The 24,420-nt window shown below is 44.4% G+C and overlaps 2 protein-coding genes across 8 annotated transcripts in view; one reads left to right on the forward strand and one right to left on the reverse strand.

The window, feature by feature from the left end:
• MYH10 (myosin heavy chain 10) overlaps positions 1 to 20,442 on the forward strand; it is a 102,852-nt gene extending 82,410 nt beyond the window's left edge. For all 4 annotated transcript variants that reach the window (XM_074888883.1, XM_074888886.1, XM_074888885.1 and 1 more), the window contains 19 exons: positions 954 to 1,091; positions 1,644 to 1,767; positions 3,974 to 4,145; positions 4,889 to 5,101; positions 5,202 to 5,346; positions 6,747 to 6,953; positions 8,014 to 8,118; positions 9,164 to 9,316; positions 9,650 to 9,898; positions 10,438 to 10,650; positions 11,153 to 11,365; positions 12,644 to 12,805; positions 14,226 to 14,354; positions 15,587 to 15,675; positions 15,925 to 16,048; positions 16,154 to 16,362; positions 17,231 to 17,339; positions 17,680 to 17,852; positions 18,720 to 20,442. In XM_074888883.1, the coding sequence (XP_074744984.1) occupies positions 954 to 1,091; positions 1,644 to 1,767; positions 3,974 to 4,145; positions 4,889 to 5,101; positions 5,202 to 5,346; positions 6,747 to 6,953; positions 8,014 to 8,118; positions 9,164 to 9,316; positions 9,650 to 9,898; positions 10,438 to 10,650; positions 11,153 to 11,365; positions 12,644 to 12,805; positions 14,226 to 14,354; positions 15,587 to 15,675; positions 15,925 to 16,048; positions 16,154 to 16,362; positions 17,231 to 17,339; positions 17,680 to 17,852; positions 18,720 to 18,864 (3,072 nt within the window). In that variant the 3' untranslated portion in view covers positions 18,865 to 20,442. The remainder of the gene's footprint in view (positions 1 to 953; positions 1,092 to 1,643; positions 1,768 to 3,973; positions 4,146 to 4,888; positions 5,102 to 5,201; positions 5,347 to 6,746; positions 6,954 to 8,013; positions 8,119 to 9,163; positions 9,317 to 9,649; positions 9,899 to 10,437; positions 10,651 to 11,152; positions 11,366 to 12,643; positions 12,806 to 14,225; positions 14,355 to 15,586; positions 15,676 to 15,924; positions 16,049 to 16,153; positions 16,363 to 17,230; positions 17,340 to 17,679; positions 17,853 to 18,719) is intronic.
• A 655-nt stretch (positions 20,443 to 21,097) lies between these two features.
• NDEL1 (nudE neurodevelopment protein 1 like 1) overlaps positions 21,098 to 24,420 on the reverse strand; it is a 29,248-nt gene continuing 25,925 nt past the window's right edge. For all 4 annotated transcript variants that reach the window (XM_074888995.1, XM_074888999.1, XM_074888996.1 and 1 more), the window contains one exon: positions 21,098 to 22,686. In XM_074888995.1, the coding sequence (XP_074745096.1) occupies positions 22,599 to 22,686 (88 nt within the window). In that variant the 3' untranslated portion in view covers positions 21,098 to 22,598. The remainder of the gene's footprint in view (positions 22,687 to 24,420) is intronic.

Below are 24,420 nucleotides of genomic sequence, written 5' to 3' on the forward strand. Positions count from 1 at the left end.
GAGTATTGAAGGTAGCAAGCACTTTTGGGTGGGGAAGAACCAGGAATGACTGCATGGGGCTTAGCTGCTTTCCTATAGAAACAAAGACTGATGGGATGATGTAACTTAGGAGATAAATGCTCCTTTTTGACAAATCCAGTGAATATGATGAGGAATATTCCTTCTTTGAGTTTTATGAAACCATAACAACTTCCTCTCCTCCAAGTTACTTGGGCTTTTTGTGAAAATCAGATAATTTAGATGCTTCCTTTTGAATTATGGGGACCTGAGGGAATACCTGAGAACCTATCTTGCAAAATATTCAAGGTACTTGAAGTGGAAATAAAGCCCACATCTCACAGCTCTTGATGCCTTTTAATAAGTGTCCATTCATGTGTTGCTGAGAATCTTCTTTAAAACCACGAATGAATAGAAGCACAATACATTATGGCTTTTCTAATCATATCTAGCTACTTGTGCCAGTATCTGAACCATTTCAGCTGTAATATTGAGATCTAGATTCATACTGAAATCAGGAGATCTGTTTCCTGTGGTGTGTCTTCCTAGGCACTTGCACTTTGACACTGGACATCCTATTCAGCTGTAGTATGGTACGAAGTCTCTGACATAAAGCCTGATCTGATTTGGTTGTCATTAAGTAGAATTTTTTTATTTTATGTTCAGAATTCGGAAGGTGAAAAACTCTGATGCGAGTGTATGTTTCCTAGAGTGCACATTTCGGCCAAAGCTGAAATACAGAGCACAAAAAATTCCATGTGTATCACGTGGCTCTTAATTTCATTACCAGTCATTAATACTATAAATGAATCTAACAAAGCAAATGCATTTTTAGTGTTAGTTAGGGCAGGTTGCTTTTCAAAATAGTACATCATTTTCACCAAGTTAAAAGCAACAAAAAAATTAACACATGGGGAACCTGGAAAATGCACAGATGCAATTGCCTTTCTCCCCAGGACCTAGAGGAGCAGCTTGATGAGGAGGAGGGAGCTCGACAGAAGTTGCAGCTTGAAAAAGTGACAGCTGAAGCAAAGATCAAGAAAATGGAGGAAGAGATCCTACTGTTGGAGGACCAAAATTCCAAGTTTTTGAAGGTGAGACCAGTATGCATCGTGGAGATTCTCCACATAAGTAATAGTGATGCCAAGTGATACCTCTCAAAACATTTGAGACTGCTATTACATCATCTGTAAAGCTTGCACCTGAAGGCTTGTGGGGTTTGAACAGCTTGAAGCTGAGACACTTAGAGATTCTTTTGAACTGACCTTCAAAAGAGAGGTATTTGTCATGCATTCTTCCCGTTTACATAAGTCTTCCAAATCTAAGAGCTGGAGACAGTGTTTGTCGTAGCTACTGTTGTTCTTTGCAAACAGATTTCCAAAAGTGTACAACAAATGCTGTCCTAAACCCAGGCCTCCCATGTGTTAAATTCCAAGTCTCACTTTCTTGGAAAACAAATGTTTGTGTTTCTGTACTATTCCAATTGATCCTTACTACTGACAGGTCAGTCACTTGAAATAAAATCTGTATTCTATATGCTGTTTAAAACCTCTGTATGGATTTTGTATATTCAGTTATTTGTGTTGCTTAGAGACTCTTCAAATTGTGTTTTAGAAGTTATTCTTTCTCCCCTTTCTTCTAACTAGGAAAAGAAGCTGATGGAGGATCGAATTGCTGAATGTACTTCTCAGCTGGCTGAAGAAGAAGAAAAGGCCAAAAACTTGGCCAAACTCAAGAACAAGCAGGAAATGATGATCACTGATTTGGAAGGTTTGTTCTTACTCCATTGACCTGTTAGCAGCTTGGACATCACGCTAGAAAGGAACGAATCCCTTGTTACAGTGTATGCGCTATCTGGTCCAGCCTGCTAAGTGTAACCTTATATGTAGATACCTTATTAGCTGTTATCTTTATCTATTTAAGTCTTGAAAAAAAGTTGTGTTGCTTGCAACACTTGTTGCATCTGGCTGCTCAGTCTTTCTCATGTTTAACTTGTTAGGTTTTCATTTCTTGAGAATCCATTTCATTATAGACACACTCAGAAATCCATGTTGTTGCATGCATCCCTTAGTGATAAGGTAAAACATCTGTCTCTTGGGACGTTGCTACACTTCTCTATAATAACATACTAGAACAACGTATTTCTGGAAGAATGTTAGTAGGCATTTGTTAGGCGTCCAATATTTTTTGAATAAGCAAATCTGAATCGTTTTGCTTAATGCTTTGCTTATGTAAAATGGTTCCATTTCTTTGGCCATTTATTTCTGGTTGTTTTGCGTGTGTTGTCACAGGCTAAACTAGCCCTATATCTAACCTTTTTTGATTTTATGTTTTTTTAAATTACTTATGTAGCTATTGTAAATAGCTATTGTGCAACATTAATAAACTGCCAAGTCAAAATTGCAAAATATAAGGCAAAGTTACACTCTGTGCCCTAATTTGGAAATGCTTTTTTCACTTACTGTATTATGGCCAGTCTTACCACATATTTTAAAACTGATGTACTTATGGAAGAATACCAAAGTTTAATCTTATCTGTATAGGAAGGTATTGAACTAACAGGGATAGTAGGTGATTGATGTACCTTTTATTTAAAAATTATATTCAGAGATCTTAAGATGGGCATAAGTAAGCTTTACTCCCTGGAGAATAATGCTTAAGTAGTTGTGTGCTTGAATCAGGACTAGTGTTTCTGAAGATACTTGACAGATGTGTTTTGGTTATGGTACTGTTCCAAGACTGATGACTTTAAAAATGGAAATTAAAGCTTAAATATAAGACATGCAATTTATTGGCTAGTAAAGCACAGTAAAATGATATCTACTCTTGGAGATGATTCAAGAAGCCATTAAGGTCTCTCTGCTAGGGTCTTGGCACTGCTAGGCACTGATACTTGAAAAAAAAGTCTAATTCGGTTTACTATGAACCTTTCCAATTGCAAAATTGACTCTTAGGACACTGTTCTAACTGTCACTCACCAGGATTATAATGTAAAACCAAGAGAAGTGCTATTTTTTTGAATGAGGAACTGTTTAGAGAAAAACAGTGTTATTTGAGGTTGTCAGAAATCCCAGATAACCCTGGGTGGCTCTCGGAGATGATTCTTGAACGTGTCTCCCTTTCCGTGTAGATGTCCTGATTCAGTGGCAGGCTTAGGAACAGTGTGAGGGAAATCTCAGCACTGAGGACCCACTAAGTATTGAACAAGTCTAATAACTTATTTTTATGCTAATGCATTTGGAATTGTGCTAATGCTATGCTAAGCAAAACCTTCCTCTGACTTAAATATCTTACTTACCTGATCATTAGCTAACTGTAAACAATGCAGCTGGTAACTATCTTAATCAGACAACAGGCAGATGAACTAAATGTGTTTTATTGCTATGACGCTGATAACTGGATGGTTTTCACAGAGAAATACCTTAGGGCAGGAGTATCTCAGTTTACAGGAAGCTATCAGGGTTGCAAAGTCTTTCTAAATACCAATGGGATGTGAGTTAGTGCCACACATACTTGCAAAAACAGTTTATCCAAATTTTCTTTAAGCTGTACTGTTTTCCAGTAGACCTTTTGGAGTCTAGCCTAGCCCTTCCAAAACTATGCAAGCCATAAGTCCATAGTTGATCTTCATTTTTGAATCTTGATGTCTGTGATTATCTGGCCTAACAGCTCGAACTGCTCTTCTGCTAGTTCCCACTCCTTATTTTCTATCAAGATGAGGTTATGTTTCTGTTCTCTTATTTCAAACTTTTTTCTCTACTCGTTGACTTTTTCTTGACTTTCTATATAAATGGTACAGTTCTACTTTGTTATTTCATCTTTCCCAGTCAGCCTTCCAGCTGCAGACTGGAGAAGGAATTGACACAGTATAGATTAAACTAGTTGCCCTTCCTGCCACCCCATGGCCCTGCCCCTGAACCATCTGAGGGTGACAAGAGAAAAAATTGCATATAAATATAACTCTTTGCTTCCTTAGAGCGCTTGAAAAAGGAGGAAAAGACCCGTCAAGAATTAGAAAAAGCTAAAAGAAAACTTGATGGTGAAACAACAGACCTACAGGACCAAATAGCTGAGCTGCAAGCCCAGATTGAAGAACTGAAGATCCAGCTGGCCAAGAAAGAGGAAGAACTTCAGGCTGCTCTTGCCAGGTCAGAGCACAATGGTGCTTGTGACTACAGAAGTGTGGTAGAAAACTGCTTTCCCAGACAGAATTTTAGTTGACTGCGAACATATCAGAACTGGGAATGTTAAAGGAGAAGCCAGCTCACATTTGTATTAGAGCATCTCTAGACACCAGTGCTGTGCGTAGACATGGCAAAAAAAGTAATTGTGGTGTTTTACTTGCTCTACAAAGCTGCAAAAAAGCTCCACCAGGGTGTAATAGTGTTTGGGCTTTGGAAGCTTATTTATTTAGTCTCCCAGAGTTCCGTCTCAGGAGGGAAAAAAACCATGTAATTGTGAGCCTTAACGGGGTACTTTCAGTGACTGGGTAGTACAGACAAGACTTGTGTGGTAGTCTTGCAGTCACATGTTATGATAGAAGTTAAACACCTTTTGTAATTTTTGAGTAATGGTCTATAATTTTGCACAAAGAGAAAATTCTACAGACACTGCATTTTGGGACAGTGTTGAGATCTACAAAATTGGAACACTTGAATGTAAACTTGAAAGCTTGATCATTCTGATAGTGCCTCTGTAGTACCTGGGGCACTGTGCTTGTCAGGATTTGAGAATAACAGTAGAGGCTTTCTATCTATGAAGATTTAGAAAGTCAATTTTATTCTAGTTGAAAAGTTAGGATATCATTTATGTACATAAATAATGCTAGACTGTTATGAGAATACATCTGAAGGTACGAGCTATTATTAACTATTGTGCCTCTATTTAACAGAGGTGATGAAGAAGCAGTTCAGAAAAACAATGCACTGAAAGTGATAAGAGAGTTGCAGGCTCAAATTGCAGAACTCCAGGAGGATCTTGAATCTGAGAAGGCATCACGCAACAAGGCAGAAAAGCAAAAAAGAGATTTAAGTGAAGAGTTGGAGGCTTTAAAAACTGAACTGGAAGATACCTTGGATACCACTGCAGCACAGCAAGAGCTGAGGTAGGATCATATGTCTGTGTAAAAAAGCACCTTTAAAATTCACCTTTAATTTACAAAAGAATAAAATGTTGATTTTGATAACCCTTGATGCTTCCTCTAGGACAAAGCGTGAGCAGGAGGTGGCTGAACTGAAGAAAGCAATTGAAGAGGAAACCAAAAACCATGAAGCACAGATCCAGGAAATCAGGCAGAGGCATGCTACTGCTCTGGAAGAGCTCTCTGAACAACTTGAACAAGCCAAAAGGGTGAGAAGTAAATGAATTATAGAAATACACTTTTCTGCTTCAGGACTTCTTATAAGTACCCTAAGTGTTGCAGTCCCTTCCACTGATATCTGTAGAACTAAGTTGTCCTCTATACACACATAACAACTGTAAATTGAAACAAATATATCATGCTGGTTTGAATATATTGTAACTATTAAACAGTCTTGGCATCTCTCTGAAGTGTTCATTAGACTTCGAAATGGCACACCTAGAGATAAAACATGTAGTACTTCTGTAGGAATTCTCCAGCAGCCCACGTGCTTATTTGGTGAAAAGCAGCTTCTCTGCATGAGTGAACTGCAGAATACTTCCAAATAAGGTAATTGTAATGTCAGCACTCACAAATTACAAACTGTGAGTGCAGGTGGTGTGAAAGTTCTGCCAGCCACTCCTAACCTCATGCTTGTACTGTGACCTCCAGTGCTAGATCTCTGGAGTATCTTGCCAGTTTGCACATCCGTAGTGTGTTCTCTGGTAACCACCACAGAGCTGGCAGGAGGAGGCACACCAATGCAGCTTGAGTGTCTTGTTCCAAAGCAGAACTATTCCAACACTGCCAAATAGAAGTATCTTTCGTTCATGAAACTAGTTTTGGTCATTCATAAATGTATGTGTGAACAATTCACATACTGTAGTAATATTTTATGTAGGGAATACTTCAAGCTTCCTTAGTATTTTAAACTAAGCAAGGAATATAGAGGTTACAGCTGGTGGAAATCATAGTTTATTCACCTGAAGATCTTATGCATGTCTTCTATTACTTAATCATTAAATATTCTCAATAAGAGCATGAAAAGATGGAGTAATACCCTGCAGTCTTAAAGGTCCTGTGATACGATGTCAGTTCTGGTGATACAGTCAGATTGGCACTTAAACATCCCTTATGCCAGTTACTGCTTTTTTTAAAAAGGTTTTTGACAAATGTCAGTGCAGTGGTGAAAAGTGCTTTGTTATGCACTTCTAGGCTGCTATGCCTACTAAAATCAGGGCGGCTTTAGTTGATAGCTGTCCTTTTATTTCTGTGAGATGAGCCGTGCTGATCTGTTAATGGGCACATTCCTTCTTACTTACAGTGCTACTCATACAGTCATTTTACAGCAGTGACATCCCAGATCTTGTTAAATTCATAGAAGTATGTTTGATCTTCACTGTTACCTGTGATATCTGAGACTGAAATAACTTGCATTAACTTAGTCTTTGGCCAACATATACAGAATGTTACGTGGCAGCATTTTAAACACTCCCTACTTACAACTTGCTAAGCACTTGTTTTATCTCTGGACTTGTAAACCTGATTTGTTGGACTCAATATTTTTTTAGCAGAAAACTTTATTCATATGTAACAAAGTGTTGAATTTCTTTCCTTTTGTCTTTCATAGTTCAAAGCAAATCTTGAAAAAAACAAGCAAGGCCTAGAGTCCGACAACAAGGAGTTAGCCTGTGAAGTGAAGGTACTGCAGCAGGTCAAGGCAGAGTCTGAACATAAGAGGAAGAAGCTTGATGCTCAGGTACAAGAGCTAACTGCTAAGGTCACAGAAGGCGAAAGACTGAGGGTGGAGCTGGCGGAGAAAGCTAACAAGCTGCAGGTAAGGCTGTATGGAAGTCCTGCTGAAAAATAGGCAGGAAACTAAAAGTCTTAACCATCTGCAGAAATGACTTTCAAAGATGCAGCTCGGTCTACAGGAACTGGGCCTGTAGTTGACATGGGAGGTAACCTCACCCATGCGCTGTCATGTACTTAAGGGCCCTTAAAGTGGTGACGTGCCTAAGGTGGAGATAGCTGAGCCATGACATTAATCCTGAACTTTCTGGGCTATGTGAGAATTACAGTGCCTTTTAAGTACGTGAATTCCCATCCTGGAGACCAAATCCTGTAGGAGGCTCTGCATAGGCAAGCTGCTGACAGCTGGCCTCCTGGTTTTTGGCTTGGATATGGAATTGAGCAGATTGGGCTGAGCTCATTCGTAGGTGTGACTAAAAATGCACTGATTGATGGTGGCCACAGGTTTCTTTTGTGCTTCAAAACTGGGAGCTAGGCAGATAGGGATTGCAAGTAAAGGCCCAATTTTCTGGGAAATGGAGAAAATAGGCAAAATGCAATCAGGACTGACTTAAACCAACAGCAGTGAGTACTTTAGGTAAGCTAAAGTGCTTCAAAAATGGAATGGCCTAGTTCTTTTCAGAGGAAGCGTTTGGGTAGTCTCTCACTATACATAAAAGTAGCATGGCCTAAAATAGCAAGAAGAGCTGGCACCTGGCAGTAACCTTTTCTCTTGCAATGATGCTTTAAACCCAGCTGCTACCCTGATAATCCCTGAATTAATGGTCCCATAAAATATATGGTCCTATAATTAAAAATAGAATTTAAGTATGAATGCAGATATTGGAGTGATGTGCTCTGCTAAATAGCCATGCTTAACTCTTGTTATGTTATACCGTGTAAGTTCAAGACTGACGTCCAACTTGAAGCTTCTAGCCAAACTTCAATATTTTTAGCTTATTGTATGTCTCTGTTGGGATCTATTGTTGTCTTGCCATACCTGGAATTTGTTGAGGTTTATGTTCTGCAGTTCCAGCTCCCAGTGGGATGTAGGCTTTGCTGTGAGTCAGCTGCATGCTGTTACCTTTAGCCTGCTTGCTTTGCAGAACGAGTTGGATAATGTCTCAAGTCTCCTGGAGGAAGCAGAGAAGAAAGGCATTAAGTTTGCCAAGGATGCAACTAGTTTGGAATCTCAGCTTCAGGATACACAGGTGTGTGTGCAGTAAAGCTTGAACTTTGCGCTGAAGCTTTGTTCCTCATTGAAATGCTAACTGCATAACAAAAATACATTTTCACTCATGGTTTGGGAAGTCCCTTGGGTAGAAGCTGTAGTTCCTATTTCACTAGACTTCAATGTGATGTATAATGATTGCTCAGCTACATGTGGAGCCAGTTTTTCATTATTTAAGATTCACTGCTTGATAGACTGTAGCCTTTCAGTTTCTCTTTTATATCTTGGTCTCTGTGGGAGATAAGAATTAAGTCAAAAAAACCTTTCTAAGTAGAATGTTAATGTAAAGATCCTTGGGGTACATGTAAGGCATGAGGGACAATATCCTGTCTTTTACTGACAGCTTAAGTTCAGACTGACAGTATTTGGTTTTGAGTTAAATAATGCAGCTTTATGCATGTATTCATCACTTAAATACACTCTTTTCCCCTTGTATAAAAATGCTAATTTTGACTACTTGAATAATGTTAATCACAATTAGAGAGCTCTCTGAGGAACAGGATGGAGGAGAGGGGATGGTGGTTACACCTCTCATTAGTTTCCATTATGACAGAAATTTCCCCTGCCAAATTACAGCTATCTTTAAACTGACCTTTATATTTAAGCAACGGAGCAAACTTGGAGGCATGCTGCCATTGCAGGATTTGTTGCTACATATTCTTCCCATGTGGTTTAAAATAGCTACTCTATAATGCTTGTCTGAAAGAAGAAAAATTTTGAAGGTGACTTCTGCGCTCGTCCCTTTAAGGACAGAAGAGTATCATCCATTAACTTCTAGAACGGTGGCATGGATTCCCTGATCAGAAATACGCTTTATAAAGGTTTAAGTGTGCCCAAAATGAATGATCAGTGCCTCGTGGAAAACCCAAATTACAGATGTCTTCATAAACATGTCCTTGTGCAAAAATGCTGTGAGGAAAAATAATCAAACCTGAAAGTCCATATAGAGGAGGGTGGTAGCCCAAGGCTGCAGTTAACACACTATGAACCAAGCTGAACTTCGAATATGCCTGTTTGTGTAACAGGAGCTGCTTCAGGAAGAAACCCGCCAGAAACTCAACCTGAGCAGTAGGATTAGGCAGCTGGAAGAGGAGAAGAACAACCTGCAAGAGCAGCAGGAAGAGGAAGAGGAGGCCAGAAAGAACTTGGAGAAACAGATGCTCGCCTTGCAGTTACAGGTAAGCTGTTGTAAATGACAGAACTTCTGTAAGGCCTACGCGTTCCAGGTGAGATGAATCAGGGTCCTAAACCTCTCAGAAAAATGTCATGTAACGTGCACACGTGCTAGACCAGATTTTGGAATAAAATCCCTTGTGGTGTTTCTCCATTGCAATAATGACCAGTACAACTAACTGCAGTGGACAGAACTTTCCCCTACTTAGTATCCTACTAGCTCACAATTTTTGTGTTACTTTAGCAGTAACATCTATTTATGGTTTTGTATTTTGGACTTTATGCCTTTCTTTCTCCTGATGCACTAAGGAACATTATTTTCTTTTATTAAATTTCAGTTGGCTGATGCTAAGAAAAAGGTAGATGATGACTTGGGAACCATTGAAGGCTTGGAGGAAAATAAGAAAAAATTATTGAAGGATATGGAGTCCTTAAGCCAGCGCCTAGAGGAGAAGGCAATGGCTTATGACAAACTGGAAAAGACAAAGAATCGCCTGCAGCAAGAGCTGGATGACTTGATGGTAGATCTAGATCATCAGCGCCAGATTGTTTCTAACTTGGAGAAAAAGCAGAAGAAGTTTGATCAGGTAGCCTAGTTTCCTGTCATCTTGCTGCTTTCTATGATTTTTAAGTGGCATCTTGTTTATATTGTTACTGCATAAATGACCCTTGTATAAAGAAGGGTCTGACGAGTACTGTGGTTATTGATAAATCTTCTGTGAGCAGCTTGGCCTTTTAACTTGTCACTTATAATTTCAGTGAGCTAAATGCCAACTTTGAGTCTTGCTAGATCAAGTAATAAGCTCTTTACGTACAAAAAGGAAATTATATTGGAACAAAATCTTAACTATTATTGTACTCCCTCAAGATAGACTAAGAAAGGATGTGAAGACTGAAAGATGAAAATAGTATTAAACTTATTTAATCTTGATTAGTAGCTTGCTCTCCTCATCTCATCCCAAAGTAGCTGTTTTCTTACTAGCACTTTGGTCAAGATTGAGAGACTAGACAGCTTCTGAAGGCCGGCTAAACTTAGAGCATTAACCACTTCATTGACTAAGCACCTGAGGCAGGAAGGACCTGATTATAGAACTTATGAGATGGATTAATTGTTTCTTATGTTCAGATGCTGGCAGAAGAAAAGAACATTTCTGCCAGATATGCAGAGGAAAGAGATCGTGCTGAAGCAGAAGCAAGGGAGAAGGAAACCAAAGCACTGTCTCTGGCTCGGGCTTTGGAAGAAGCTCTGGAAGCAAAGGAAGAATTTGAAAGACAGAACAAACAGTTGCGTGCAGATATGGAAGACTTAATGAGCTCTAAAGATGATGTGGGCAAAAATGTAAGTACGTTTCCACACCCTGTTTTGTTATATACTGTATAGGGCATAACACAGGAAAACTCCCTGGCTGGAGAAGTAGATTGGACACAAAATAAGAACTTTTTGAAGCTAATTTATAACCCAGAATCCTGGAGGAATTAATGCTCAGAATAAGAGGGTGATCTTTATTCACATCAGGACTTCTCAAATGATGTGAAGACATGGGGAGCAGAAGTTGCTGGCCAAATGACGAATGGCACCTGCACTAGATTTAAGAGCTTGTCTCATTACTACTTTTTTTCTGTGACATTGCACAGCTCATCTCTCCAACCATCTGCATAGATGTTTGTTGGGTTCTCTAATACAGACTTAGACGTGCTGCTCTGCCTGTTCTGATTCATTGTCCAATTCAGAGCATCACAAATGTAGTGTACTGAGTTCATATAATGTCTTATTTAGCTGTTAATAACTGCTGATGTTGAGATAACTGAAGGAGAGGGTCTGATTAACGTTTGTGGCTTAGGTTCATGAACTGGAAAAGTCAAAGAGAACTTTAGAGCAACAGGTTGAAGAGATGAGGACTCAGCTGGAGGAACTGGAAGATGAACTGCAGGCCACAGAAGATGCTAAGCTTCGTTTGGAGGTGAACATGCAAGCTATGAAAGCCCAGTTTGAGAGAGATCTGCAAGCCAGAGATGAACAGAATGAAGAGAAGAAGAGGATGCTGGTTAAACAAGTATGTCTGTTTTACTGTACTTCATAGTGAGAAGGGTGTGAGGATCTTTTGCCAAAGCTCTTTGGCTTCGGGGATAACTTGCTACCAGAAAAATAACACTTTTTGCTTAAAGATCCCATCCTTAGAACTCCTAAGCAGTGATCTTTGTAAGCAATAGAATAGGCCTTGTTGAGGACTGGCCACTGTCAGTTGTTAGTCTGTTACTGTTGAGTGTTTTTGAAGGACTAGCATGTAAGCAGAGGTTTGGCTATTGCTGCCGGGGTGTATTTCAAGGACAGGGGTATGTTATTCGGACTTCCAGGTTCACCCTATTTGATGTACAGGAACAGATCCATGGATGCCGAGAGACTTAAAGACTAATTAAGTGAACAGATTCCTAAACTGAAATCGTGGCAAAGATTTGCCAGACTTTAGAATTCTAGCAACACAAAGCAGACCAGAAGAGACTTAAGAAATGCCTTTAAGGTTTCATGCTTGTAAGAGAAGATGGTTCTAATTTAACATTAAGCTTTGAGGAAAAAACAACCAATGTTTGAAGATTTATCCCAAGAAAACAAAAATGTACAATTACTGAGAATCACCAATATGGAGATCTCTTAGAAATAAACATGGCTTGGAGGGCTTTTGAAGTTCATTGCAACGCAGAACTGGTATTATCTTGCACCGGTCAAGAGCTCTTGACCTAGCATGAGGAGGGAGGTTTGCTTCAAAACAAAACATATTCTTTCATGTTGGTAATCTGTGTCATTTCTGGCTCAGTTTTATTTTTGCAAAAGTTTGAATTAATTCATGTTGGCTTGCTGCTTAAATAGTTTTCTGTTTCATTTTGAAAAAAAAGTTGTTGGTGTATAAATGCTAGTAGCACATCTGTTTCAAAGGGAATGATTTAATTTTTTTCTTGAGAAAATAAGGTGATTCTACTTATATTTCTCTTTATGGTTCAATCAGAATTAGCAACATCTGCCCTAAATGTGGATAGATGTGCTGGGCAAGAAGCTGATCAGTAGCTAAACAGATGAAATGGAAATGCTTCAGATGCTGAGTTATTGTCTTTGTTTTCCTTTTTGTCAGTTGAGAGATCTCTGCTTTCAATTTGTGGATTTTTTTTTTTTCCCATCTGCAGTGTCTTCCCATGTAGCTTGCATTCAGTAGTCTTTTCCAGTTGAGTAATGTTAACTCTGCTCTGCAAAGGCCTTTTGGAGTTGCTGACCATTTTGTTAGGATTTTGTGGTTGCTCCATTCCTGGAACTGAGCCTGTTAAATGCCTTGATTTCACAGGTGCGAGAGCTGGAGGCAGAACTGGAAGATGAGCGCAAACAGAGGGCTCTTGCTGTGGCAGCCAAGAAGAAAATGGAGATGGATCTGAAAGACCTGGAAGGTCAGATAGAAGCAGCAAACAAGGCTCGAGATGAAGCAATCAAACAGCTACGTAAGCTCCAGGTAGGCACAGCGAACTGACCGAGCTGCTTTCTCTCCTGCTGACAGTCTATCCGAGGGTGTTGCTTGTCATTAAACATACTTGTAGTTTAAAGGCAAAAGGAGTTTGACTCGACTATGTTGACATAAGTCATAGAGTATCTGGCCTGAACTTATCACCTGCTCAAAACTCCTCTCATCCTTTTGTCGGTAAGGAGTGAAGATTGTCCCCCCTCCACACTTCTATTTAGTAGTCATCTTTTTCTTTATTTCAACACTTTGCATAAGGATTTACTTGACGATTGCTTTCTAGGCTGCATTTTTAAACTTTTGGTTCTTTGGATCTTTGAATTTACTGATTTGAGCACAGCTTTTGCTGACTGCTGCTTCCTTGAGTTGAACTTTTTAATGCGTTTTCAGCCAAAAACGCTCCAGAGAAAAAGGAGGAGTAAATTTCAGTTACTTCTAAAAAGTTCCAAGATGCCCATTCTTTTTAGTTTGGCAAGAAAAAAGCAGCCTTTGTGTCAAGAATTTATTTCCCATTCTCAGAAAAATATTCAACGTTTGGTAGCGTTCAGTTTTGCCAAAAATCTTCAGGGCCATGGCCCAAAGCCGCAGGAGTATGAGGCCATGGCAAGACCATGTAAAGCATATGGCAAACTGTATTGCTTTTCTGCCCTGTCCACTTAGTTCTTTGGCAATCCTCCTTCAACTGAACAAGGGCAATTCTGGAACTGAGCCCTGGATGCAGAGGGAGCATGAAATGCTGGTACCTAGCTTTGCCAGTCCAAAAGGACAGGGGACAGTGAGAGAATTCATACCTGACCTCTGTATGTTCCTACAAGCACCTGAAATAAGAGGTCTCATGACTGGTGGTATTCTAAAGACGCAGGTACAACTTAAATGCAGTTTCTCTAACTTGCTTACTCTTTTAGCATCTCAAGTCAAACTTGTGCAGATTAAGATCTCAGTCTGTGTTAACAGTGTTTAAGGGATCCATAAGCACATGCTTCTAGCTGTGCAAAATGGGGCATTGTGTTACTTCTGCTCCAAGAATAGTTTCTTACCTGTAATAAATTTGGGGGTTTTTAGTCAATTTAAGTCATTTTTTTAAAAGTCATTTCAAGAGCTTTACCCTGTAAGTTCCATGACAAATGTAATTGAGCAGCTCTTTATTACAGTTTTTTTCCTACAAGAAATATACCAGATAAGTGAGGTGAAGTCTTATAATGTGATATTTCTGACAAGGAATAGGGTGATGGAAAGATGAGAAAATTAAGTGTTACCATGAAAATAAGAATTGAAAATGCGTTTAAGTGGAATGAAGCCACTTTGGGAGGAAGGTCTTACCTCTTCAGGGCCAAAATGCTTCAGAGCTACTAATAAATCTTGTGATTGTCCTAATGCAGCATGGCTTTTTCGTTCCCCTGCTTTCCAAATGCAGGCTCAAATGAAAGACTACCAGCGGGAGCTGGAAGAAGCTCGTGCATCCAGAGATGAGATCTTTGCGCAGTCCAAAGAGAGTGAAAAGAAGCTCAAAGGTCTTGAAGCAGAAATACTCCAGCTCCAAGAGGTGAGATTGAAATCCAAGAAATTTTTTTTCTTGCTAGAGTAAGGCGAAGCTTGAGAGTAAAAAAAACCTGAAAAGCAATCTAGTGAGTTGAACGAAGAAATGGGAGCCAGGAGAACTTTCTCTCCCCCCCTGCCCCAGGTCATTAGCGAACTACTTATGGCTTGGTAGGAATCATTCTGGTAGCCTGGGCTTCATTTCTCTGCCTGGATAGCAGGAAAGCCGTACTACTGCTTAAACAGATTTGAGGCCTCACTAAAATTTGCAAGGTGGTTAGAGAGTTTCTGACAGGTGCAGTGCAGTACTAAAATTGATTATTGGAAATACATAAAAACCTAACAATCCCTCTAGTACCTCAGTGCACCATTTAAGTCTGTTTTATCACTCTGCCCTCTTAGGTGCTCATCCCTTTCTCTTACAGGCATGTGTTCCCTCATTGTTGGCAATTTATGTAAGAGCTCTAAGGCTTGCTGTGTATCACTTATCCCATTATCTCCTTGGTCTGCCACAAGGTCAAACATCAGCAGAATTGCCTTGTGTGAGAGACTGCCTCTTTTTTGTCCTGTGTTAGCTGCAGACCAAAGTTTGAAGCAATTGCTCAGATTTCACTACACTTACTGTTTGAGCCTTTATAGATAACCGATGACTTACTGGAGCTTCTCCATGTCATTCTTTTGTGAACTTCAGATTTGTCAGTCTTGCACTTGCAGTGCATTAAACTGTCCTTAGCAAATGCTTGAGTGTTACTGCCACTTAGTACAGGTTTATAATATGAGATTCAGTGCTGTTTGTACTATTGTGCTAAAGCTTTTATTTTCTATACTCTGCTTGCATTTATGCTATGTACTCTATAAGAACCTAAAAAAATTTTTAATTTAGTGCCCACTTTACACTGACTGTGTTTATTAGAGCATGTGACAGAATGTTTTTCTCCTGCTTTTTAGGGTTTGAATGTTACTGATCTTCGCAGATTTTTTTTCTTCCTTAACTTTATACAAGGAACACTGCAGGGATAAGAAGTAAATCCATTGTAGTCATATGGCAGTTAAGGGGTGGAAGTACCAAGATGATGTGTCCTGCTAGCTTCTACAGCTGTTGCTTCTGCTTATCCATTAAAAGACCTCAGGGATATTGCACTTCACAGCATCTCCCAGAAGTTATTAGAAGGCTAAATTGTTTGCAGAAGTTTTGAGATTCCTGATGCTGTAATGAATCTTTTTTCGAAACCTTTACAGGAATTTGCTGCGTCTGAAAGAGCCCGTCGTCATGCTGAGCAAGAAAGGGATGAGTTGGCTGATGAGATTGCAAACAGTGCTTCAGGAAAGTGAGTGGCCAAATGTATTAATTGTGCATCTGGAGAACTTCAAGCATTGGCAGCTGTAGTTCTCAGTAATCTGTTTGCAAATTCTGTATTGACCTGTCTTCATGATAAAAATTCCTTGTCGTTGTGAAAAGAATTGCCAACACAGTAGCTTCTCATGACAGTTTGCAATGCCTAAAGCATCAGAAGCAAACTAGCCGGTAGCTTTGTATCAGATCTGAACATGTCTTGACCCAAATACTTCCTTTCTAGGTCAGCGCTGCTGGATGAGAAGCGCCGGCTGGAAGCTCGTATTGCACAGTTGGAGGAAGAGCTCGAGGAAGAGCAGAGCAACATGGAGCTTCTCAATGAGCGGTTCCGAAAGACCACGCTGCAGGTGAATCCGTTGTTGGCAGTGCTGTAGGGGCAATCTGTTTCAGCGTGCGGGTAGGTGGAGGCTCTGAATAGCACCAAATGATCTTCTGTTCTTCTCCTCTGAAAGGTTGACACGCTTAATTCTGAGCTAGCTGGGGAGCGGAGTGCTGCCCAGAAGAGTGAAAATGCCCGGCAGCAGCTGGAAAGGCAGAACAAAGAGCTGAAAGCCAAGCTGCAGGAACTGGAGGGATCTGTGAAGTCTAAGTTCAAGGCAACAATTTCTACTCTAGAAGCCAAGATTGTGCAGCTAGAAGAACAGCTTGAGCAGGAAGCCAAGTAAGGAGAAAAAAAAAAAAATCTGCTTGCCTGTGTTTGCTCTATCAGTTGAATGTCTGAAACCTCCATGCCTGAAGTGTTTGTGGGGCTGAGCTGTGAGCTTACAGCACAGGCGTTAGGGTCTGTTATCTGGAAACCTACTGTTTAGGGGACACCCTTTAACCAGACAGCTGTGAAGTAACTGGAGTTCAAAGTTTCAGAATCTATTTGCTTCATAACTGAAACTGCTGAATTAGCTCTTGAAGTTAACCAGGTGGATATGTTGACTGGTAGTCCCAGGATGCCCAAGGTGCTGTGGAAGTTTCTTGAGACAAGGTGGAACATCCCCTTGAGACACCTGGTCTCTTTTGTTAGAGGAAGCAAGTTGAACAGCTTAGGCGTGACAGCTTGAGATGAATCCTGTGCTCCACAGAATTCTTTCTGCAGGGAGCTCTTCCTGTCTATCTATGCCATCTTGGTCTTCCAGATACCTTTTTTTTTCATCTAGTTGCTCCCAGAATCTGAAGGTGGACTTGTTGTACCACCATCTGTTCTTTTTGTGCTTTGGCTCTGCAGACCGTGTTACTGGTTAGCAGTAACTTTAAAGCTGCTCTGTTCCATCTCATTGTGAAGAAGCACCTTCTTATCTCTTTTTTCAGCTGGCATACAATACTCGTACTGCTCCAGGGCTAAGACTTTGTGCTTTCAAAGCTGCATCCCAGCCAACCACTGGCACACCAAAACTAAGTTGGTTCCATTGATGGTGGCAGCGTGTTAGGAGGACTCAAGTATCAGCTACACAATGAGGCGAGAGCCTTTCAGAAAGGACAGATCTTGTGTTCCCAGCCTTCAAGTACTGGGACAAATTATGGCTTTTGATTATTTTTAGGGAAAGAGCAGCTGCTAACAAATTGGTCCGTCGTACAGAGAAGAAATTGAAAGAAGTCTTCATGCAGGTGGAAGATGAGCGTCGACATGCAGACCAGTACAAGGAGCAGGTAGGTGGAAGGGCTTACCTTTTGAGGCCTGTTTCTCAGAAAAGGCAAATAAAACCATACTTTGAGTAGAAAGGGCTTGTTAAGTATTTTAAGATTGAAGGGTGTCTTGATGACTAAACCACTAGAGTAGTTCCCAGCAGTCAGTCCCTGTGTTAGCTCTGGTGTGATCTGTTACACATCCTGGTCTCCCAGACCCAGGAGCTCTCTGCAGCGTTTCTGGCAGTCCAGGCTGACAGCTTGGCTCCAGCCGGGGTGGTCGGGGAGGACTGTGTTAGCTGGGCTCCAGTTGTGGGGTTGCAGCTGCCTAGTTTGATTCCAAGTACCTGGTTTTGTATTTTAGATGGAAAAGGCAAATGCCAGAATGAAGCAGCTCAAACGCCAGCTGGAGGAGGCTGAAGAGGAAGCCACACGTGCAAATGCTTCCCGACGTAAACTTCAGCGTGAGCTGGATGATGCCACAGAGGCCAACGAGGGCCTGAGCCGGGAGGTCAGCACCCTGAAAAACAGGCTAAGGTGAGTGCCACTGGTAGCAGTGGGCGGGGGTTTGTCCAAGCCCTGGGTACCCGCGGTCTGTCTCCATAGTGCGTCCTTGGGGAGCATCCAGTGCGGAGCTGCAGCAGCAGAGCTGCTGATGTTAGGGAATGGGTCAACATGGAGCCTCCTGGGAGCTGCTGCCCGAGCCTGATGATGGTAACAAGGAAGCTGCCAGAGCACAGGGATATTCCTGACAACCTGAGCCCAAACTCAGAGCTTACGTTGGCAGGTTCCCGGGGATTGCCAGTTCAATCCAGCCGTAGGTAAACGTGACAGAGGAGACAGCTCAGCTGTGCTTTTCCAGGGACTGGTACTGATCCCTTTTTTCCTGACCCACCCTGGTGGGAGTGTTTTCAGCATTTTTCTTGAGAGCAGGTCTTGGAGATCAAGGTCTGTCACGTACAGATGGGAGTCAGCAGCGGTGAGGCTGCTGCAGAACAGAAACCATCTCAAGAGGTGGCGAGTGGCTGAGCTGGTTGCTTGTAGGAACGGCAGGAGGGGTGCAGTGCAGTGCTTCACAAACAAGCAGTTGGTATTGTTTTTAGAGAACCTACTCTGGTTAGTACTCGGTCTGTGCTTGGTGCTTGTACAGAGAATATTTTAAGTTACTTGAGACTTGCAAGATTAAGGTGATGGTGTAAACTAAGCAGGAATACCAGAGCACCCAAACGTGTCTGAGCCCAGTGCGTTGACCCCTCGCTCAGAGAGAGGCTTTCGAGACACTGGGTGTGAGATTTGCCCCGTGGGTGGCCCCGTTTCCCCGTGGCTCAGCAGGGTCTTCCAGGGAACTGGGGCTGTGAGCGAGGCGTGACCCGGCAGCAACCGCTGTCTGCTGCTTGTTGGCAGGAGGGGGGGGCCCATCACCTTCTCCTCGAGTCGATCCGGGAGACGCCAGCTGCACATCGAAGGGGCCTCTCTGGAGCTCTCGGACGACGACGCGGAGAGCAAAGGCAGCGATGTGAACGAAGTGCAGCCGGCCCCTGCGGAGTAGAGCCCGTCACACCGTTTGCATGCAGAGACCTTTTACACAGGAGTCGGCAGGAGGAGGAGGACTTTCCTGACCACCGAACTGCCTTGTGGCCGTAAATCTGCCTTACGAAGCGTCGGCATGCTACAAGGTTACTTATCATAGGTCAACTATGTCTTAAGGCTCTCCAGCCTCACCATACTGTACCCTGCTTCAGATATAGGTACAACTGCTTTTTTATATATAGTAAACAAAATGGGATCGTCTCTGTTCAGTGCATCTATTTTCCAGATACTCATTGTAAAGCCATTTTATAAAGCATCATGTGAAGGATGAAACTTTTTTTTTTATCAACACAGAAACTTCATTCCCAGAGGGTAGGTGGTTGGGACAGACCCATTGTCATGACTATGCATGCTTGGTTGTACAGACAGCATCCTTCCATTTCTTCCATGCTCAGGCGGCCCTGGGCTGTATTGAGTCTGTTGGATCATTGAAGACCAAACTGCACCCATATCTTTCTTTTCTCCTAATTGTTGTGATCAGCACACAATCAGCGAGTGAACTGTGAAAAGGCTTTGGGAAGGGTTAGAGGGAAATGTAGGGATGAATGAGTAGTGTCCATTTTTAACCTGCAGTATCATTTTGAAGTGTTCTCAGCACCTGCTTCATCAGTTAGTGTTCCTGCAGTACAGGCAGACTGAAACAGCGTCACCGTTCCTCATCTGTACAGTACTTCTGCGTTTGTAGAGACCTGCTATTACCGTGCCCAACAGACCTGTATATATATTAAGGCTAGTATAATGTGAACACCAGTGGAAAATAAACATACAACACAGGCAAAATTAATTTATTAATTTATGGCCGAGTTAGTCTTCAGGATGTGGAGCCGAGCGGCTGCAGGGTGAGCGGAGGCGTCTGAGCCACCTGGGCTGGGCCAGCGGGAGCAGCAGGGCCGCCGGGACTGTGCAGGGGGGGCTGGCGCGGGTCATAGGCTGCCTGCCGACGAGTTAACATGCCAGTGGATGTGAATCCTTTTTTTTCTTTTTTGTTGTTGTTTGTTTTTTTTTTTATTTTGAACAGTATTACAGTGAGTAGTTAGGGTTCTTTTTGTTTAAATAGCTGAAAAACTGACATTACAGAAAGTGCCTTAGACACTACAGTACTAAGACAATGTTACATATATAATTTGCCTATATAACAATGATTTAATGTATTAATTTTGACTGTGCTTCATATCATGTACCTCTCTAGTCCAAGTGGTATTATTGATATTAGTGACAATGAATCAGTGTTAACTAGGAAACTTCCTCTGCCACATGCTCGAGAAACATGGATTTCCTTTTTTTGGTTAAAAGCTTTAACATCTGTCGCAAAGGTTTTGTTGTGTGTGTTTGGATATTTTTAATCAAACTGGCTGTTGACCACCAGGCATCTGACTGCAAATATCTTGTTTTCTTGTATACCCATATTTCTAGACAATGATTTTTGTAAGACAATAAATTTATTCATTATAGATGCGGCCGCCTGCTCTGTTTACTTACCGGAAGAGCTCTCTCCTGAGGCTGGCATAGACCTTAATAAACAAGACTATGACTGGAAGCTGCCTTTTCCCTTCTTCCTCTTTTGTTTGGTTGGTTTGGTTTTTTTTTTCTTTTATTTTGTCCTGAATACAGCATGAATTTGGCTTTGAAGTCTAATGGCACCAGGGGAGCTCTGAGGGCTCTGGTGTCCCCTCGGGGCTCTGGCTGGAAGCCTGAGGCTGGTGCCTGCTGCAGGGGAAGGGGGTTGCTGGGTCTGCAGCCCTAAAATCCACCCACAGTGGGGAGGAGGGAGGAAGAGGATGGGGGTAAAAATGGGGTGAGCGGGGGCAGCTGGTGCCTCCTGCAGGGCAGTGGCAGCCCCTCCTGCTCCTTTTCCCACCCTTGGTCATAGAAGGCCCTGGCTCTGTGCGAGAGCAGCCTCCTCTGACCCGGGGGTTTCTGGGGGGTGACCGGCCTGTGTCTGTGCCAGGGGTCCAGCGTGGGGACTTGGGGGGGTCTGGGCCAGAGCTGAGCCCAGCAGCCCAGGACTGGGAGCCCTGGGGAAGGGCCCAGCCCTGCGGTCCTGCTGAGGAAACACCTTTCAGCTGCTCTGAGGAGGCAAACCCCCCGCCCTGTGGGGGCAGCTGGAGCCCCAAGGCGAGGGGAGCAGGAGCTGCAGAAAACATTCCATGACAAAATACAGCCACTGCCACCGTTTCTGCAAAATTCACCGATTTCACATTAAAAGAACTTTATTTTTGGAAGAGTAGTCTTATTTTTGTTTTTTTTTTAAACCACATCACGATCTGTGTCACCATGGTGGTGTGGTACACTGTCCTATCGAAACATGCCGTATAGATTTTGAATAAATAAAGCTACAAAGCCCAAGTTATGTACAAAGATCTTAGGCAAAGATATTATGTTTACAAACCTATGTACAATAAAACAAATGTAAACAGTCAAATGCAGCAGAGGATGCACAGGAAAGGACCATACAAGCCCTCACAGCAAGGGGGGACTTTTCCCCCCTCCCTTCTACTGGGGCTGAGGGTTTTTTCTCAGCGCCTGTAACTAAACCAACTTGGAGCTGCGGAGCCAACGGAACGTGATGGACCAGGCCAGGAACGACGGTTTCTAAACTCACAGATCAAACCCTGGCTGGGTTTGCTGGTTCATTTTAAAAATCCACCAACTCTGAGGCACATAGACAGAGAAATCGCACAAATACGTTGCTTCAAAGACCCACACGGTACACAGTCGCCCAAAACTGTCACAGAAGCCTGTAGGTGACGCTGTAAAATCCAGTCCTATATTACACAGATGGGACCGTGGCTGCAGGGGCCAGGGGCGGGTCACGGGCCTTGCGGCCAGTTGGATGAGTGGCTCCCTAATGGTCTCAGGGACCCCAGCTGTGGAGGGGGGTGAAGTTTGACTGTTGAAGGTGGGGTACAAGGGGGGAAGCTGTGCTACAGGCACCTGGGCACCGTGAGCACGCTACAGCCACTGACCATGCTACTGCCCCGCAGCTGCAGGAGCGCCCACCCCGCCAGCTCACGCTAAGGCATTTGATGTTGTGACTGACGTGCGCTGCCCCCCCAGCACCCCCCCCAGCCTGCCCCCGTGGAGCTGCAGGATTCGTGCGTCCTCCCCTGCCCGCTCCCACCTGCGGCACGAGGCAGACGGACGCACAGCGGCAGCCACGCGCCTGCCCGGCCGTCATTTACTGAGCTGCAGTAACTGACTCACGTACCTGGACCCGACTCCCAGGCGCGAATGTCCCACACGCCATCCCCCAGCCTCAGCCCGGCCCCGAGCGAGAGGTCTGAGCCTGAGCAGGAGGGCAGCAGCTGCACGTTCTAGGGAGCAGGGGAGCCTTTAAGAGGAGCAGCCAACGTTTGTGTCATGCCAAACCTAAGTTAGAGATAAATCGAGGGCCCAAGGACTGCCTGGCCGAGGTTTGGTGAGCAAGACTCCTGCAGCTCCTGAAACAGAGCCCTGCGTGGCTCAGCGTGCGCGGCCCAGGGTGTGGGGCCAAGACAGAGACTGTCTGCTACGGCAACAGGAGAAAATAAACTGTATTAACATGACATGAAGGGCCGTGAGCACAGGGCGGCCTCTGGCAGCACGGTGCGGGTCGTGTTCCAGCGGGGCAGGAATAGGGAGGAATCAGGAGCAGTTCTTCTCTTGGTGGGCTGAGAAAAGCGTCCGCAAGTCTGAACACGACCTCCCGCAGGCTCATACGCTCAGGGGGAGCATGCCAGGTGCTGAGGATGGTCGAGAGGCTCCCAGTCCAGGGGGACCTTGATCAAAGCCGTTTACTGCCCTGAGAAACAAGAAGAGACAGGCCCTTAAGTGACAAGCAGCCCCAGGAGGAGGCACTGCTCACCCCTCCCCATCACCAGCAGCTGGAAGACAGACAGACCCCTCTCCTCCCTCCTCACCCCATCCATCACCCTGACTGTACAGTGGCTGCTCGGTGGGTGTGGGACCAGGGCCAATATACAACCGTGACAGGGCTCCCACCTCCAGCTGTGAGGATCAGTGCTCACTCACAGCCAGGGACACGCAGGTGGGTGCTCAACCCATTGCCCAGAGCTGGCCGAGGGAGGACAAGCGGCTCCTGCGCAGCCCCTGAGCCTGCCGGGTCTACACGATGGCGCCTGTGCAGCTGCAGGTGCCAGGCACAGCAGCGCTGCAGGCTCGGTCCCCCCAACCAGCTCCCCTTCCCCGCAGCCTATCCGCCCAGGAGCGGCGCAGACACCCCTGAGCAACGCGCAGCCCCGGGGCTGTGCAGGCAACGCTGCGGCACCATCACGCAGAGGAGTGCAGCAGCGCCGGGGACGGCTGCACCCGCCTGCCCGGGTCCTGCACGGGCGGCGACACGAGCTCTGCCCAGTCACGGGGACGGACACACACGCGCGGGCTCGGCGAGAGCAGCGGGCGCGTGTTAAAGCGCAGCAGAGTCGCCTCTCCGCTACACTACCCCCGGCTGGGGCGCAGCGGGGGCCCCAGGTGCCTCCACACCCCCAGGATCCATGGGTTCCCCCCCTTCCCCAGGCTGTTGGGAGAGGTGAAGGTGTGGAGAAGGTGGCTTCCTGGTGGGCTGGGAGAGGAGCATGTGGGTCCGACAGCTTTTCCATCTCTACTCTGCTGCTGCTTTGACAGATCTTCTGTAATTAGGCTCAACACACAGCGTCTGCCCAGGCTCACCATCTGCTGATCACCACCACCACAGCCTTGACAACCAGAAGCAATTACACCCCTGTATCAGGACAGCGTGTCCGCCCCCAGACCCACAACCCTGTCCTCATGGTCGGGTTTGCAATCGGAAGGTGGGGGAGAACCCCCACACCCCTGCAAGGCAGGACAGGTCTGCGCCTCGATGCCTGCCTGCTCCTAAGGAGCTTCCACAGCTCTGTCGGAACCAGCAGCGCCCCAGAAGACGCCGTTTGGATCAATCCTGGCAGAGCTACGATGGTGCGAAGGGACACTTCAGGGGACAGCCGCTGCTGCTTAGATCAGCGAGCTGCAGCGAGTAAAAGCAAGAAGAAAAGGTGAGGGCTCTACCGCTGAGGAAAAAGCCAGCCCGGGAGCTGGTGGCTCTGGGGTCCCAGGCTGCGGAGGAGCCCATCCCGCTCGCTGCCACCGCTGCCCACGGGACCCGTGTGCCATCAGCTCGCAGGCGGGCGGCTCACGGCAGCGTCCCCAGGACACAGCGGTGCCACGTCCACGCTCCCTTCCTCACGGCACACCGCTGCGGTGCGGCTCATGTTCACCGGTGACCTTGCACCTCCTGGATCGGGAATGCAAAAACCCTGCCAGCAAACCCAGGAGGCTGCTGCCGTTGCACCGGGCAGTTACAAAATCCTTCCAGAAAAGCACATGAAGAGCTAAAATCTCAACATTTGCTAGCAAGGACAGATTCCCATGGTAACGCAGCTCGCTGCTGTACAGAGCCGGGCTGTTTCCTTTCTCCCTCTTGCTGTTCAACATCCACACTAGCACAGCCTGAAGCACGTCCCAGCATCAGGGTCAGAGCAGGGAGGAAACACCTTTC

Source organism: Strix uralensis, chromosome 19 (assembly GCF_047716275.1).
Source record: "Strix uralensis isolate ZFMK-TIS-50842 chromosome 19, bStrUra1, whole genome shotgun sequence".
Lineage (NCBI taxonomy): Eukaryota > Metazoa > Chordata > Aves > Strigiformes > Strigidae > Strix > Strix uralensis.